This window comes from Theobroma cacao, chromosome 2, assembly GCF_053813885.1.
Source record: "Theobroma cacao isolate CCN51 chromosome 2, ASM5381388v1, whole genome shotgun sequence".
NCBI lineage: Eukaryota > Viridiplantae > Streptophyta > Magnoliopsida > Malvales > Malvaceae > Theobroma > Theobroma cacao.
The window spans coordinates 50,491,773-50,507,832 of NC_142640.1; the positions used below are offsets into that span (position 1 = coordinate 50,491,773).

The window sequence follows — 16,060 nt, forward strand, 5'->3', positions numbered from 1 at the left end:
TATTCTATTGATTTTTTTTTTTTTTTTTGGTTTCTTATTTCTTTTAATATTATAGTTTTTTCCTACAATCTATTTAAAAGTCTAAGTATAAAATAATAATTAAAAAAGTCAGCCGGATTGAGCTTCGGTTTGACTTTAAAAAGTAGGTCCGATGGACTTAACCCAAACTTGACCCGGCCCAACCCACGGACACCTAGTGATTGGTACGTGTTAGCCTTGGGCCAACTAAAAGATTAGAAACATACCTCTTCTGATTTCTCGTAGAGAAAAAAAACAGAATAGTGCTTTGATTTTGTTGCATATAAAAAGAGAAATGAAAAATGAGGTTCAGCTGTGCTGCGGAGTGGCGACCACCATGTGAATCTCAATTTGTATTGCTGTGCTGGGGGGCATTTGAATTTGAAAGGAAGTTGTGCCTAAACTCCATACAAAAAGACTAGTCTGTTATGTAAAAGAATAATTTGAACTTTGGAGTTTGAATAAAAAAGAAAGTGTTTGTTTTCTCCGATGAGAAAATAACAAAATAAATCTTCGAGTATGTAAAATTTTAGTATGCCTTTTTTTTTAAAAAAAAATACTAAATTATGTATTTTAAAAATATAAATAACAGTTAAAATTTAAACTTTAGATCTCGAGTTTAAATCTTAAATTGAAAACATCGTATGTATGCAAAAACACTAATAAAAATTTTTTTTATAAAATTGAAAAAAGAATACCTACGTTTCTACTTATAAGTACGATATTGAAATTGAAAAGTAATAAGACATCAAGTTGAACTCGGGAATGATTTTGCCTAAGTGTAATAAATATTTGGAGCTAAGTTTGTCAACTGGCAGCAGACCACACGTACTTGTCACAGCACGTGTTTTATCTATTTTTTTTTTTTGAACATTTGAGCATTTGACATTAGTACATGAATTTCTTATTTAAAGAATAAGATTCGAATCTCTTTTTCTCAATTAAAAAAAATCTACTATTTTTTTTAAATAGTTTTTTTTAATTTTTGTTTGCCAAATTTCAAATCAAATTATTGAGGGAATTTTTAGTTGCCAATCAGTTCATGTAATTATGTATCAAGTGGTTAATCAGGAATCAACGGACCGAACATAATTTCTTTCTCGTTTAATAAAACATTAATTGTAACTTATATTTATAGACATTGATTTATTAAAATGTTATATATTTATGTCGTAAAAAGAAAATGTATTTAATGTATAGTTTATATAATTTTGTAAAATAGTACATTTAAATAACTTTACTCCATCTAAAAAAACATTAAATATTAAACTTCTAAAAAAATATCAAATTTTAATATAAAATAAACTAAAATAAGAAGTCTTCATTGACAAAGGCGAGCGCTACTGAAGGCTTTTATAATAAGTAGATTTTGGTGGTTGAAGCATTTGTCACCTTGGACTGGTGGCTCAGCCACATTTAGCCCAACCACCAAAGCTCTCTATTCATTACCATAAATAATTATAAATATACATAAATATAGAAGACCTACCACAATGAAATATTAATTCATTCGTGAACTCATAATGACAGTCCCTTCGTCATTTCCTTGCAAGAAATACATGCTATTCCATCGATAATTGTCGACGGAATTTTATCGACAGATTTAATTCCGTCAATAATATAGAAGCAACCCAAGATGAAGAACAACAAGAAATCCCAAACGATATTAATTTGTTCTGAAATTCGACAGGTACTCATCATCATCATCTTTATTTACATATATAAAAGTAATCTTGATCTTTTCTCTTTGAAAATATACTTATAGATCATTTCTTTTGGACATGTTAGATATACATGGAACATTCATTTGAGCAAGAATATCAAGGCATGAAGGAAAACATGAAGGTACCAACAACGAGGTTGTAAAGAACCTCGACCTCGGACCTTAACAAAGGTTTAGGGTTGTTGTGGTACCTTTCCTTCAAAAGTGTATATACAACCTCCCCATATTTGGATAGTCGGACAAATTATGGTTATTCTCAAACCCTAGACTCGAGACAAGTTTAGACTTTTGAATGACATGGTACTCTCCTTTCTATTTTTAAGGTGATCAATATGTCATTTTCTTTTTAATTTTTATGGTAATAAATACTTGTCACCCTACCACTTGGTAGACATGGATTATTGAGTTTATTAATATATTTTAAAATTTCATTACACTCGAAAAATCTTTTGTCAAGATTGTGATATTTGATACGATCACGTATCAATTAATGTTAAATCGGTTGATATTAAGTTCGAGGATTGTCAAATTTTTTATATTAAGGTTAAAGATTTGTACGGATACAAATCAAAAGATTAGTTCGAAAAAAAAATAAGGGTTTAATTCATAAATGAGTATAATTCGGAAACTTTTTTATTGTTTAAGTTTTTTTAATTTTTTTTGACATATATGTATTAGTTTATACCATTGTATATTGAATCTTTACTACTTGTCTATAATAGACAAAAGATTTATATTATGTATGGTTTGCATGAGTAATTTCGAGTAAATTGCACTACAAGATCTTACTCTCTTTTAATGAAGGTTTTATTATTTTGCTTGTTATCTTTCCAATTATTGTATTTAGAGTAATTATTAGTTCATAATAACTCAACACCAAGACTTCATGAGGCGCCTAACTTAGGTGAGAAAGAAGCAATAAACTTCCCATTTTTGATGTCTGATTATGCTTCTGCACCAGTTTCACCCTAATTTTTATAATCAATAAGCCAAATACTTGAATACCAGCTTCACCCTAAATTGCCCAAACAGACATCCGTGGTAAGCTTGAGAAAAACCATTAGAAGCTAGGAGACGATCCCTATTTGATGTTAGTGCTTTACTTTAGTGATGATTCGCTTCAAGTTTGGTATATATTATCAAGAAGAAAATATATTCCAGGGGAATCCCCTACAAAGGATGGTTCCATATCCCAAGCATCGAAGTCCAGGCAACTTGTCGAGTTCCATTGATGAAATCCTTGAGCATTAAGCTGATTCCAAATAGCAATCAGATCAGTGTGGGGGCCAATGGCCATGTTCGATGGTTTCCTCTAAGTCTCATTGCAACAATGGGGCAGATGCCATTGCCTATAATGCACAAGTCAAAAGGTTTCTAGTAGGCAGATAACCTTAAGACAATAATGACCAATTGAAATAAATCCACTTTTTGGGTAAGTAGGGAGTTTCTCCATGTCCAATGGGTAAGACGAGTTACATTTTTTGCCATGAAGAATAACTATTTCCATCTATTACTCACAAAAAAAGAACAAATAGAACACTTCTATACAAATTAATTACTTATTTTAATTATTTTAAAAGAGAAATTTGGACTAACTTTTCAAATAACGAATATAACGAATATGTTAAATTATATAAACAAGTACTTAAATTTTAGTCTTCCTTTGGTAACATTCATTGGAAGAAAGCCCCCGAGCAAAGATGTCATGTAAAGAAAATACAAATCTTGGAATTTTTTTTTTCACATATTCAAAATCACAATATAAAAACGTAAACAAAAATAATATAAGATCAAAATCAACACATCGCAACTCACAAATCATTTTTGTCTATTCTGTTTTTTATAAAAAAATGGGTAAAATGACTAACTTCTCTAAAGAAAACACCTGTAGTAAAATTAAGCACGGTATCTATTTAATGAAAGAGTTTTCATAATTTTCAAGATCATTTGAAGGATTGGAAGGAGTTATATATGGAGTTAGGGTCCACTCTAGAGAAAACTATATGTTAGTGGCCATTACAGTGCATAGGCCTCTCTTTGCTGTTCTTATTGCTCTATATACGGAAGCGCATATCAATCAATCAAATGACAAAAAAAAGGGACCCTTTCCACCACTTAACAAACCAGAGATATAAATTGAATTACACTTGTCTATACACGGAATTTCTGAATTTAGGGATGTACATTTCACTTTTCCTTAGCACTAGCTATTGCCTATGACACACAAATTACACTTAGATGTTTGGAAAATCAAAATATAAGGAAGATCATAATCACTGACAGATGAAGGCCTTGATATGGCCAATCATTTCATGGGTTCGAGTTTGTGAGAGCTGAGACTTGCTAAGGACCTGAAATGCATGACCAACACCTCCATACAACACATGCTCCACCTTCTTCCCTGCTCTACCCAAGGCAGTGCAGAACTCCAGGTTCCTGTCTTTCAATATATCCATCTCTGATACGCACACTAGGGTGGGCAAGAGCCTCATCTCCTCCATTTTTGCTGACCCTTTTCCCAAAGGATTGCACCATGGATGGTCACGGTTCGAGCCACATGGCAAAGCTAATCGCCAATATGTATCCGAAGCTGCTAGGCTGAGGGCAGAGCGAGGCGATTGGACCATATTCCTTTCGGAATTCGTACGTGTTTCTCCTCCGACAAAGGGTTGTATTAAGATAGTACCATTGAGAGTTAAAGGGTATGGGTTGTGAGAGCCAAGTCTTGCGGCCACATTGTGGGCGATATTGGCACCGGCGCTGTCACCGGCTAAGAAGACGCTAGAGAAATTGCAGTGGTTTGACCACCATTCACCGGATCCATTCCATGCTTCCTGTTTTAACCACGTAAGACACTTGAACCCATCTTCATAAGCAGCAGGAAGAGGGTTTTCTGGGGCTAAACGATAGTTAACAGACATGATCAAGCAACCAGCTTTGGCTGCTAGCTTTGCTAGAAACTCGTGGTAGCAACTCCAAGCAGCTGAGCCGACACAGAACCCTCCCCCATGGAAGTAAACGACCAAAGGGAGCTTCCGATTGGACTTGGGGACATAAAAACGTGCCCAAACATTTGTGAACTCGTCAATAACCATGTCTTTCGATGTCACACCAAGCTCTGGAGCCAATGCAGTGCTAACATTCGGAACGATTTGTGGTCTTTCCACATGTCCATCTTTGGACACTTTGATCAGCCCTGGAATCTCTTCTACCACAGCACCATGTTGATTCGAGCCTCTCCCTATCTGCATGCCTAGACTTTGATGATCCACAGCAATGGTAGCCATTCTTCTTCTTCACATAGAATGAAAATCAAATTAAACAAGCTAATCAGAGATTGGAATACTACGGTTGCTTAAGACAGCTTATATAGGAAGCTACGACGAAAGGACATAGAGAAAGAGAGGTGCTCAGAATATCCTTGGCTGCCAAGTGGGCAATTGGGGAGAAGCCACATGTCTTCACATGGAATCAAGGTAGGGGGGTCTAGCGTTTTGCCTGAATTATTGTGGTTATGCCTTTGATCTTTGTTGTCAAGCACTTCGAGGCTTTGATGGGTTTAAGTTTTTGTTATGGTCCACTGTCATGTCGGAGCAAATTTTGGTCGGCCTGATTGCAAAGGAAAAATTAACATGACATTTTTGAGTTATGAAAAAAGAGGTCTTCCCTCAAGATTAAAATACTAAGAAGTCAATCGAGGCCCTGGAAGTCTGACTTTTAAATTTGGTCATACACGTTTCTCAAGGTCTCCACGAGGTCCAGGCTTTAACTATGATTAGATTTTTCAAGTTTAGAACCCTCTAGCCTCTAGGTAATTCCGCTTATCTCATCTCCACTACCATTGCAATAGCCTTAAAGCCGCCATCCCCACTGATGTATGACAAATAACAAAAACATTGAACTTATGCCACAATTCAGGGATTAAGATATTCATCATGCTGACCAGGTTGAATCTTTTAGATCTTACGTTTCAGTTTCCTTCCTCACATTTCAAGAAAGATTAACTCAACTCACTCGTTCACTGATAGACCGACAAAAGTTGAGATTCCGTGTACAATAAATTTCTCTACTTCGAAGGGTCTCTCTTTCTTCTGTCAACCTGCGTTCTGGACGTATAATTTTCCTTGAATTAAAGGCCTAAGTCTGAAGAATTAGGAAGAGATATTCAAGCATTATACATTGTATCAGATAGTTTTGCAGCAGTGGAAAAAAACTTTCGCTTTAGAATATGTGGCCTGATAATGTTGACGATTTGAGAGACAAGACATGTAGTGGCGTCAAAACACCGCTGCCCCAAACTTTATAGGTGGCCTCCCAATACCATCTTTTCAAAGTACTGTTTGAGTCATTTTTCTATCAAATTAGGGGAGAAGCCATTCTCAATTTCTCTGCCACTGACTGATAGACATGTGAACCTTTAGGATTGGAAAAGTCTTAATCATAAAATTCTAAGTATATAGATTGGAGAATTTAGGTGAGCTCGAGGTAATTAATGATCACACTAATAATCCTCTTACTATAAATTATTCACATTATTGAACAATTTTTAGGATTTATAATAAAAATTATTATAAGTGATATGAACAATTTTTGAACTAATTAGAGATTATGTACACAAAAAGGAAGGAATATCTAGATGATAACTAATGGACTACCATGGAAAATGCTGTTCAACTAATGGACTTTTTTTTCATAGGCGAAAAGGTACTTTAGTTTTGTCGATAAGGGCTTAGGATAGTCATGGTGTCATTGATTCACATTCATGCATGGCCATTGAATTGGGTGTTTTCAAATGGTCAAAAATATCTCATTTATAAAGTAATCTCAATATTCAATATATAGTTATGTTTGTATGAATACAAACGACAAAGAGCCTACCTAATAAAGCTCGGGGCTAAATTTTATACATACACATTTATCATTGAGTCAAAAGTTCGGATAAAAATTTTTACATATTAAACTCTTAATAGAAACTAAAGTAACGGAGATCTCTGCCATTGAGCCTTGATCTGTTTCTGTTTTTTGATGTGTTTGTTTCCTCAATAATTGATTCCAAGTATATATGGGGAAGAAAAAAGAAGAGAGAAACAAAAGACAGTGCAATTAAGATATTGGTGAGGATGAAATCTTTTTAAGTACATGCAAATGGGCAGCTATCCTTTAATTATTCTTCAAACATTTGCATTTCCCTTTGTTCTTTTTAGACTACTTACACTGTACCTCAAAGTAGATAAGAAAGAAAAAGAAAAAGAAAATCAGGTGATGTTCACGTGGCATGGAACAATAGAATAATTATCACCAATTATCCATGTAGAAAAAATAAAAAAAAATACAATCCGAATATTCAAATTCTTCAATGCCAACAATTTGAATCCTTAATTTCTAGAATGTTTTATTTTATTATTGTTTTTTATATATATATTTTAAATAATCTCCTCTTGGCTTTAGGTCATGGAGTCAGGGATGCCAATTTTCATAGGTTCTTCTTTCTCTCCAGCCTTGTCCCATGAAGTATATATATATATTCATTCTTAATAGTAGTAATTTGATAACATCAATCATTAAGTAATAGAACAGTGTAAATTATCGTCCAGAAGTTATTATATCAATTGGAAAAACTTAGATAAACCATACATAAGTCTCGCTGGTACTCTGTTTGCACACCTACCCACTTTTCTTGTTAACAATTTACTGCCTTACGTCGGCCTTGTGAAATCTATGGGCTTAGAGAGAGATTGAGAAATATCAAACGATGGAAAAACAATGACAGAAAGTGGGAAATTACTTAGTTAGAATGTGGTTCATGCATGCTAAGGTTTGACGATATTTGTATACAGTGTAGATTAACAGGAAAAAAAATGAAAAATAACTAAAATTAAATCAAATCCTTCATTAGTTATTAGCTCTATCGAAACATGCCGACTTGTATTGATGGAGGCAATGCAGCCATTCGTTTCTTCCTTTCCATGTTTCCATGCCACCCTATGCCATTATCATAAACAAAATAAAAAATAAATCAAAGTAAACACAAAACATATTCATTATTGATCCGACTCTCACAATCTAATAATGAGTTTTAACTCAAAATTATGTCATTTGTGAGTAGTTCATGTCTTTTTATTGATTCCTGAGAATCGGATAAAGAAGATATTTGATCTCTAAATGTATATACAGACCTATCGACATGTCGAAACCGCGATTTTTGAGCTCTCTGTACTCTTGGCACAGTGCACATTCTTCACAGCAACAATGGATACAGCAATCGGTGCAAGGGCTCTCCTTCAAGAAATATTGCCCTCTCAACTTGGATCGATAGAAGCATGAGTACAAGCAGGAGCAACCCGTCACGCACAGTATCAACATGTAAAGTGCTCCGCTCACTCCACATGCTGCACCAACACACCATTTTTGGATTAAAAAACTTATAATTTATTGGCAATTAAAGGGAAATTCTGCCTGATTAAAAGAGTAATTTCTATTTTTTTTACAAAAAAAAATTACAGGTAGATCCTCTGTCAACCATTTCTGCAATTCGACCAAATGTTACACATGGACACCAACAAGTCAAGCAACCTGTCATATTCAATCAGATTGGTAATTCTGTCAAAGAAATATAAAATTCAATCATATTCAACCAATTTTTAAATCGAAGAGGCCATGATCAAAGTGTAACTTACAACTGTTACAATCGTCGCAACAATCACAAAGGCCAGTGGACCATGGTACTGGAGAATGAGAATCTGGATTAGGAGCAGTTGGAGGATTCGATGGCTTAGTTTTGTTCAATGGTAGACCAGTGGTTGTAACCGTTGAATGCTCCACGTGAGAAGGAAGGGACGCTACCGGAGGCGATGGTGGATATGGAGGCGCTGTGGGTGTCGGAAATGGTGACTCGTTTCCAAACTCCATGGAACTAGGAGTATACATTATGTTTATCAAGTGACAGGGAAAGATCGAAGAATTGGTTCCTATGTTCAAAAGTGTTCGGTTTTCCAAATTAATATTGCATTGAGGAGGAACATGTCGTTTCAAAGAAAAACAGTTGGGAAACCGTTAAAGCATTATAATTATTGATTTGATGGAAAATTACGTTCAAATAAATAAATAGAAAGATAGTCCATGAACACCATTGAAATAACTTATAAATTAATCTGCCATGCATGAAAAATGGATAGAAAGAACAATCTATTATGCACATATTCCGTTATAAAATAAAAATCAATTTGGTCAGCCAAGTGACCTCATTATTTATTCTTGGTCATTTTCTACTTTTTCCACAAATTTGAAGAATAATAGAGATAGAATATATATTGTTTATCTCAATCCAAACCACTTTAAAAAAAAAAACCACATGTCTATATAACTTCAGAAACGCAATGTCAACATTTTTTAGGTCATCATTTGATTCCTTGGGGGCACCATTATGGGTGAAATTTGTTGTTTATTCAGATTTCCATGGTGTCCTGTTTGCACCAACCCAAAAATGATTAAGCATGTTTTAGTTTTCCATTGTAAATATCAATTATCATGTGAATAGACGGATGAAATCTATGTATAAATAAATAAAAATGATTTTTTTTTAGAAGTTTTTTTTAAGATATCGGCACCGTAGGGGCATCGACTCACCGAACGCAGCTACATAAAAATGATTGGTATTGACGAAATCAAATGTGACTGGAAAAAAGGGTCTCCCAAGCCATATGATGTTTAGCATATGAATACAATATGCTATGATCAAAATATGAACACAATCCGTCGTATGTTTGTATAAAATTACCAAGTGCAGGTTGATCCCTTGGTATTTGACTTCTCGATATTCTTGACGGAGAGCATATGGCCCGAACATGGTGTGAGTAATCCAATCTGAGGCAGGGGCCTCCACCAACCCAAAACGCCGCCTCAGCTTTTTACGATAGGGGCCAGACACCAAGCAAGGCGCTAAAGCATAGATAATTCCACTAGTGGCACAAGCTGCGTTTTTATTCGTTGCACAAATTACTAGTCAACGAGCTGCAAACCAAGTGGTTTCAAATGGGAAATTCATATTCAAAAAATAAACCAAAGTTTTAATTAATGGTATATACTGCTATTACTTGTGTGCCCGTTGTGTAGGACATCTGCTATCTGCCCAAAAGTCACACAAGGGAACAATGCTAGCTGTGATGAGAGCTGCAAGACCATTACAAGAAATTAAACCCATCAATAATCCTGCTTAAGTGTTTGATACCATAGCGCTAATACACATGAAACGGGTTTGATTTTATTGAATATTTTTTAAAAGTAAAATCTCATGTCGTTTCAAAATCTGAAGGGAGAGAGGGCATTCAAATAACAATTATCGGATCAAATTTAAATTCTTTTCGAAAATCATCGTGTATAAAAATAACAAAGTGATCATATATTATGATAAATTTTAAATCTCGAAGTAAAATTTCAAATCTTGTCGTTTGGAGTAACGTGAAATTATCTTTATTACTATCTGATGAATGTTACTCTAAATCAACCTCAATGTTACTAATTTATCAAACATCAAACTAAAAATTAGACAAAGTGAACGGCTGGAAGTACAAATTTAATTATGAAGATGAGCAAACGAAGGAACTCACCGTTGGTTGGATCTTCCATGCAATCAAAGAGCTCGGTGGTCCAAGGACCAGTGGGAACGACTTTGACTGGTGGAGAAGGCATTGGCATGAGTCGCATGGGCATTCCAGCGGCGGCCGCACCACCTGCATTGCTTTGCAATGAGCCATTGGAGGGAATAGTAGTGACAAGTTGATTTTGTGGCATCGGCATTGGACGAATGCTTTGTTGCTATGTTGGAACCTGAACAACATGATTAACAATATTTTGAGGCTGAGGGTAAATGATGGCTTGCTGTGGGTGTGGCTGAGGAGATTGAACTGGCCGGAGCTGGGATTCCATCTGTATTCTCCCCATCTTCCTGATCTTGGGCAATTAGGCTTAGGCTTGCTTCTCCTTCTGTTTCTTGCACTGTAAATTACAGTAGACACACTTGATTCCTGGCTTGGTTGACTAAGGGTACCAAAAGCGTAATCAATTGTGATCAACTAGGTTTGTTTAGTTGACTTGTAATAACAGAATGTAAAACCATGGAATCAAGTAATTATACTAATGATATTGCACCAACCACCGAAAGATTTCAGCAGTCCCGAGGCATGAAGCTGGAATTGACTTTGTTTGATTAGCAGAGAATTGACTTTATGAGGAGCCATTTCATTTAAGCTAGCTAAGCTAAAATTGGAAAATTGAGATAGAGACAGGCAATTAGCTTATCAACTGGTTAACATAAACTTTAACCGTATATATGTATGAATATATGTACCTATATTAAAATTTGATTACGATAAATATATATCTTCTAAACCCATCAAGTTAAACTTTTGAATTCAATATATATATTTGTGATAGACTTTGAAAACAACCTATTTAAATTACAAAATCTTAAAATATGGAGGAAATGTCTTTCGAGATATTCTATTGCATGGTTTTTCCATTGATTGATCCATTCATTCTGTTGGGCATTGGCTACAGGACAGGGAATTGCTTACACAAATGGAAAAATACTCTAACCTCTTTTACTTTTTTAATGCAAAAACTCCAACTGTGATGAGAGTCAGCTAATGGAGAATGTAAATCTAAAAGTGTATGAAACAATCAAAGAACAAGTATACAAATATTGTTCAGGAAAAAGATCAAGAAATCCTCCATTCTGGGAAAAGACTGGTATTGCTAGCCTTTGCTTCTGACATTTATATTGTCATCGATGTCATGTTGGATCTCAAACAGAATCAGCTAGACACAACCTTGAGAACCAGAATCACTGCCATGCCAAGGACTGATATTTGCACATTAATTTAAAAAGACTTGAATTCTTCAACCATGCATGATAATATATATAGTAGATATATTCATGGAAAGTGAGAGCGCCAATTTCCTTACCAGCATGTAACTGGAATGAAGTCCCGGAGTATAATTTCTCTAGTTCTTCTCATGGTTGAAGTCAATGACCAATTAAAAAAAGCCTTTGTCCAAGGCGAAACTGGGGGACAATGCAGCATATTTATAACACCTATTCTTAAAGGTCCCAATTTCGTCTGGACAGGTGTATTATGGGCCTTATGGCCATAGGCCTGTTCTATCTTGACCTTGCCAAGCTTGTATATATTTTTATCAATTAATGACATGAATCTGAATTGACTGAGAAAAAATAAATAAAGGTCCCAATCAACATTAACAATGGCAGCAAATTTTTATTAAAAATGGGGTTGAGTGTCACTCTGCTATTTGCGTTTCTGACTGAAACTTTGTTCTTATCTGTTTTGAGTTCAGGAATTTTCCAGGAATCTCATGTAAATTTTGATTCGTACATCATCTTAGTTAGTTTCCTATGACAGATCTCAAGCCATAATTTAATTATCAGCAATATGAAACCTGCTTTGTTCAAAGCAATAGCAGTGTGGATGGTCAATCACATTACTTATGGTAATAATTTAATCTGAAGTTTCCATTCAAATTCAAACCTGAAACGCACCAGAGGGAAGCCAGACATCCTATATATATCTGAGAAGTCAATGACATGGCTCATACACACTAACCTCCCTCGTAGATCATCAACACCCTTGTTAATTTCTATCTGGCAGGACAATTATCTGTCATGCATCCCAAAAATCTCGAAGCCGCCAGTCCAAAATCTGCTCCACATCCGGAGCAGTATCCCGAAGGGCAATGGACGACTGGTCTCTATGATTGTTGCGACGATCCCTCTAATTGTAACTGCAGCTTTACTCATATTCAAGTTTGCTGTTTCTTATTGCTGCTTTTTTCTATCTCCTTGTCAGTAATCAAGATGTCAAATTTTTTTTTTCTGAAGGCTTAACCACCTGTTTCTGTCCATGCATCACATTCGGCCGGATAGCTGAGATAATTGATAGAGGGGATAGATGTAAGCTCTTATCAACTTTATCTCCATATATATTTGAGGGATTAATTAAATCAATGAGATTTTGTTATATTACCAAACCATTATGATATTGTTAAATCTCAATTATACATTAATTGGATTGAAATTTTCGACATTGCATGAGCAGCATGTGGACTCTCGTGCCTCGTCTACTTTGCTATGCACTCCATCCATTGTGCATGGCTCTACGGCGGCATATACCGAACCCAACTACGACAACTCTTTTCACTTCCTGAGACTCCACGCGGAGATAAGCTGGTTCATCGCTGCTGCTGCCTCTGCTCCCTCTCTCAAGAGTACAGAGAGCTCAAGAACCGAGGGGTTGATCCCTCCATAGGTAATTCATCCTATCCTCATCCAAATCATTAAAACACACTGGACGCCATATATAATTTTAACAAGTACTGGTGACTGATTTCTGAAGGTTGGCAAGCTAATGTTGACAAGTGGAAACGGGATGGACTCAAACCACCAATTGCCCCTCCAGGAATGGACCGTTGACTTGGTTGGGTATCTGCATCTACAGAAAGGGTGCTTGATCGTGATTCTTTTCAGCATATCTTAAACATGGGTGTTTCATCATTTCATGTATTTAATTCTAGTCCATTTGTATCCTGATTTGTCCAGAGTCGTTTGGTTCTTTTGTTCAGAGTTGCTTTGAAACTTTATAGTACTTAATGTTACTTTGGATTGCCTTGTAGTTTGATCTTTGTATCCTTTTGTATTGTTTAAACTTTAAATTATACTGAAACGGTTTCCATAGTCCTACAAACAGAAGATGTTGCTTGTTATCTATCATCCCAAATTTCTTCTGTGTATACATCTCAACATGCATTAATTAATTATCAGTAAAATAAATATATTTATCAAGTAAATATCAAATTAGACTTATTATCTTTATACGTGAAATTTATACTGACGTAATAGTTTTGATGTCTCCACACACATAAACAATAATTAATAGCTTGAAATAGAAATTAACCTACTATATATTGGATCTCAATCCAAGGATCGAGTACCCTGATTATCGACCCTTCACTTTGGAAGCTACTTATAGATCTACTCATATAGCATACCGGATCATGCAAATTCTTCGCATTATCTCAGGATCTCTAAGATTGTTTTGCTTATTAATTAATTAGCCTAATTAAAATCGCTTAAAGAAGCCTTTAATCCAAAAATAACTATATATATATATATAATATCCAATCCAAATGAATCTAACTTCGACTCAAGCATATGCGGAAGTATGGAATTTAGATTCATATCTCTTTTGGTTATCCAAAAAGAATCCTGAAATTCTTTCTGATTTCTCTCATCTATCCCAACCACAAATCCCTTTAAATTTGTACAACAAAGTGTAATGAAAGAGACTTTCCTCAAGAGGGTTTAACTATAAGGAGTTCCAAACATCATTTGAATGCGAAAACAATCAGTCATAATTGGAGGATTGGAACAAGGGCGGTGAAACATCTCAAACCGTGGTTTTCAGGGCCAAGGACAAAGTAAAAGAAGTTGAAGGTATGAATCCTAATGAAGTTTATTACCCTCTTCAGATCCAATTAACCTGCATATATTTCTTTTACTCATTTAAATAAAATTTTATTGAGTATTTAACAAATGATACGTAGTCATGATTCTCGTTAACTATTCCTCCCGGACCTCACCCCATCTTTTCAAAACAAAAAACTAGGTATAAAGGGTTATACATTCGATTTTCTAGCCTTCAAATAAGTTGGATGAGTATATCTTAAGATAACATGTACTAAAAAGAACACAGCCAATTACCATCGTCTCTGTATTTTAAGGGGCACGATGATATTAATCTCTATAAACTAGGTAAATTGTCCTTTCAATTTTTCCTATAATCCAGGGCCGACAATAGTACTGTTTTGACCGAAGCAATCTTTAATCCTAGTACTAGATTATAAGCACTATATTTAGGGAGGAAAAAAGGGAAACAAAAGGGGTCTTCTCTTCTGCTAAATTGGTTCCATATTTAGCCGTTGGCTAGTTCAAGCATGTTCCGATTGCACCAATTATTTACAATGTATCTATCTGCAGTGGCATGAACAGTTGACCTAATTAGAGCCAAAACCCAGAATTTTTTTTGTTTTTTTAATGGAAGAAACACATTGACATAATGCAGTAAGGGAGTTCTTGTTTTTTGTACGATAGTCATTGGTTTTTTACCTATTTATGTTTTGTTTGTCGAGCAGAAAGCTAGCTGCAATGTTTCTACCTAAAACTGAAACTGCAATTCCGGTGTTCGTTCCGGACCCTGAAGCTTCATATCAAGCATACATGATGAAGCAGTTGCCAGAAGGACTGTGGACAACCAGTATTTGCGAGTGTTACGAGGATCTTTCTAATTGTAATTTGCTTCCATTCAATCTCTTAATTTATCCTTTTTTTTTCTTTACATTTTCTATTTCCTCTAGTAATTAATGCAAAGTTTGATGTAATTTATCTGTCCTGGTGAAGGTTTCTTTACCTGCTTGTGTCCATGCATCACCATGGGACAAAACTCCGAGATCGTCAACAGAGGAGAAATATGTAAGCAAAACTCTTGTTATAGGATTATCAACAACTTTCCCGAATTGAAACACAGTTGAAATTGTTGTTACGACTATCCAATTATTGCAACCGATTTTCCTTATAAGTTGCATGAGCAGCTTGCACATGGGCAAGCCTCCTTCACGTTGCTACGGGGGTTGTGCTGTTTGGGTGGATATTTGGTTCGACAAACCGTACAAGCTTGAGGCAACACTTCTCATTGCCAGAGTCACCATTGCCGGATTGGTCCACTCACCTTCTGTACATGCGGTGCGCTCTTTGTCAAGAGCACAGAGAACTCCGAACCCGCGGAGCTGATCCAAGCTTAGGTAAATCTATCACCCTGAATTCCTATTATTCTTTGTTGAGAAATTCTACTCGGTCAGAGCAGATTATGCCCAAATTTGATCCCAACAATTCTTCTTGAAGTTAACACAAATATTCTACCTGTCCGTCTTTACCAATATATGCAATCTCTATAGTTATATTCATATTTAATAGTATTTGTCTCAAATTTCATGAAGCTAACTATAAGTTGCAATTTATAATTGAATGGCCTTTTTGAAGGTTGGGAGGGGAATGTGACCAAGTGGAAAGAGGAAGCAATGACTCCCCCCATTGTTGTACATCGCATGGCGTGTTTGTATAGAACTCAGAAATGACATTTTCTTTCTGTGCTATGTGTGTGTGTGTGTGTGAAATTCTCATCTTCTTCATCTTCTGGTTCTGTAAATCCCACCCCAAATTCATCCTTCCATAAATTACAAAGCCCTTTACAT

General features: G+C 35.4%; 4 protein-coding genes across 4 annotated transcripts; 2 read left to right on the forward strand and 2 right to left on the reverse strand.

Annotated features, from left to right (window-relative positions):
• Positions 1 to 3,827: 3,827 nt before the first annotated feature.
• Positions 3,828 to 5,352, reverse strand: LOC18610517 (alpha/beta-Hydrolases superfamily protein). Its single transcript, XM_018114696.2, has one exon. The coding sequence runs from the start codon at positions 5,026 to 5,028 to the stop codon at positions 4,015 to 4,017; it is 1,014 nt and encodes a 337-aa protein (XP_017970185.1). The 5' UTR covers positions 5,029 to 5,352; the 3' UTR covers positions 3,828 to 4,014.
• A 2,294-nt stretch (positions 5,353 to 7,646) lies between these two features.
• On the reverse strand, positions 7,647 to 8,668 carry LOC18610518 (protein PLANT CADMIUM RESISTANCE 2-like). Its single transcript, XM_007046213.3, has 4 exons — positions 8,419 to 8,668; positions 8,243 to 8,314; positions 7,918 to 8,130; positions 7,647 to 7,723 (listed from the first exon to the last, which is right to left on the reverse strand). The coding sequence occupies exons 1-4, from the start codon at positions 8,666 to 8,668 to the stop codon at positions 7,647 to 7,649; spliced, it is 612 nt and encodes a 203-aa protein (XP_007046275.3).
• A 3,530-nt stretch (positions 8,669 to 12,198) lies between these two features.
• Positions 12,199 to 13,504, forward strand: LOC148764397 (protein PLANT CADMIUM RESISTANCE 9-like). The gene is made up of 4 exons (XM_088803928.1): positions 12,199 to 12,534; positions 12,636 to 12,707; positions 12,853 to 13,062; positions 13,150 to 13,504. Exons 1-4 carry the CDS (start codon positions 12,420 to 12,422, stop codon positions 13,224 to 13,226), a joined length of 474 nt encoding a protein of 157 aa, XP_088660054.1. The 5' UTR covers positions 12,199 to 12,419; the 3' UTR covers positions 13,227 to 13,504.
• Positions 13,505 to 14,957: 1,453 nt separating this feature from the next.
• LOC18610521 (PLAC8 family protein) lies at positions 14,958 to 15,943 on the forward strand. Its single transcript, XM_018115173.2, has 4 exons — positions 14,958 to 15,099; positions 15,210 to 15,281; positions 15,401 to 15,610; positions 15,849 to 15,943. The coding sequence occupies exons 1-4, from the start codon at positions 14,958 to 14,960 to the stop codon at positions 15,941 to 15,943; spliced, it is 519 nt and encodes a 172-aa protein (XP_017970662.2).
• The last annotated feature ends 117 nt before the right edge of the window (positions 15,944 to 16,060 follow it).

Coding starts and splice junctions, on each gene's coding strand:
- LOC18610517 (XM_018114696.2), bottom strand. CDS start 5,028: ATGGCTACCATTGCTGTGGATCATCAAAGTCTAGGCATGCAGATAGGG.
- LOC18610521 (XM_018115173.2), top strand. CDS start 14,958: ATGTTTCTACCTAAAACTGAAACTGCAATTCCGGTGTTCGTTCCGGAC. Junction 15,100..15,209: donor TTACGAGGATCTTTCTAATT/GTAATTTGCTTC, acceptor GTCCTGGTGAAG/GTTTCTTTACCTGCTTGTGT. Junction 15,611..15,848: donor CGGAGCTGATCCAAGCTTAG/GTAAATCTATCA, acceptor GCCTTTTTGAAG/GTTGGGAGGGGAATGTGACC.
- LOC148764397 (XM_088803928.1), top strand. CDS start 12,420: ATGCATCCCAAAAATCTCGAAGCCGCCAGTCCAAAATCTGCTCCACAT. Junction 12,535..12,635: donor TTGCGACGATCCCTCTAATT/GTAACTGCAGCT, acceptor TTTTTTCTGAAG/GCTTAACCACCTGTTTCTGT. Junction 12,708..12,852: donor AATTGATAGAGGGGATAGAT/GTAAGCTCTTAT, acceptor TTGCATGAGCAG/CATGTGGACTCTCGTGCCTC.
- LOC18610518 (XM_007046213.3), bottom strand. CDS start 8,668: ATGTATACTCCTAGTTCCATGGAGTTTGGAAACGAGTCACCATTTCCG. Junction 8,315..8,418: donor TTGCGACGATTGTAACAGTT/GTAAGTTACACT, acceptor TGAATATGACAG/GTTGCTTGACTTGTTGGTGT. Junction 8,131..8,242: donor GGTTGACAGAGGATCTACCT/GTAATTTTTTTT, acceptor GTGTTGGTGCAG/CATGTGGAGTGAGCGGAGCA.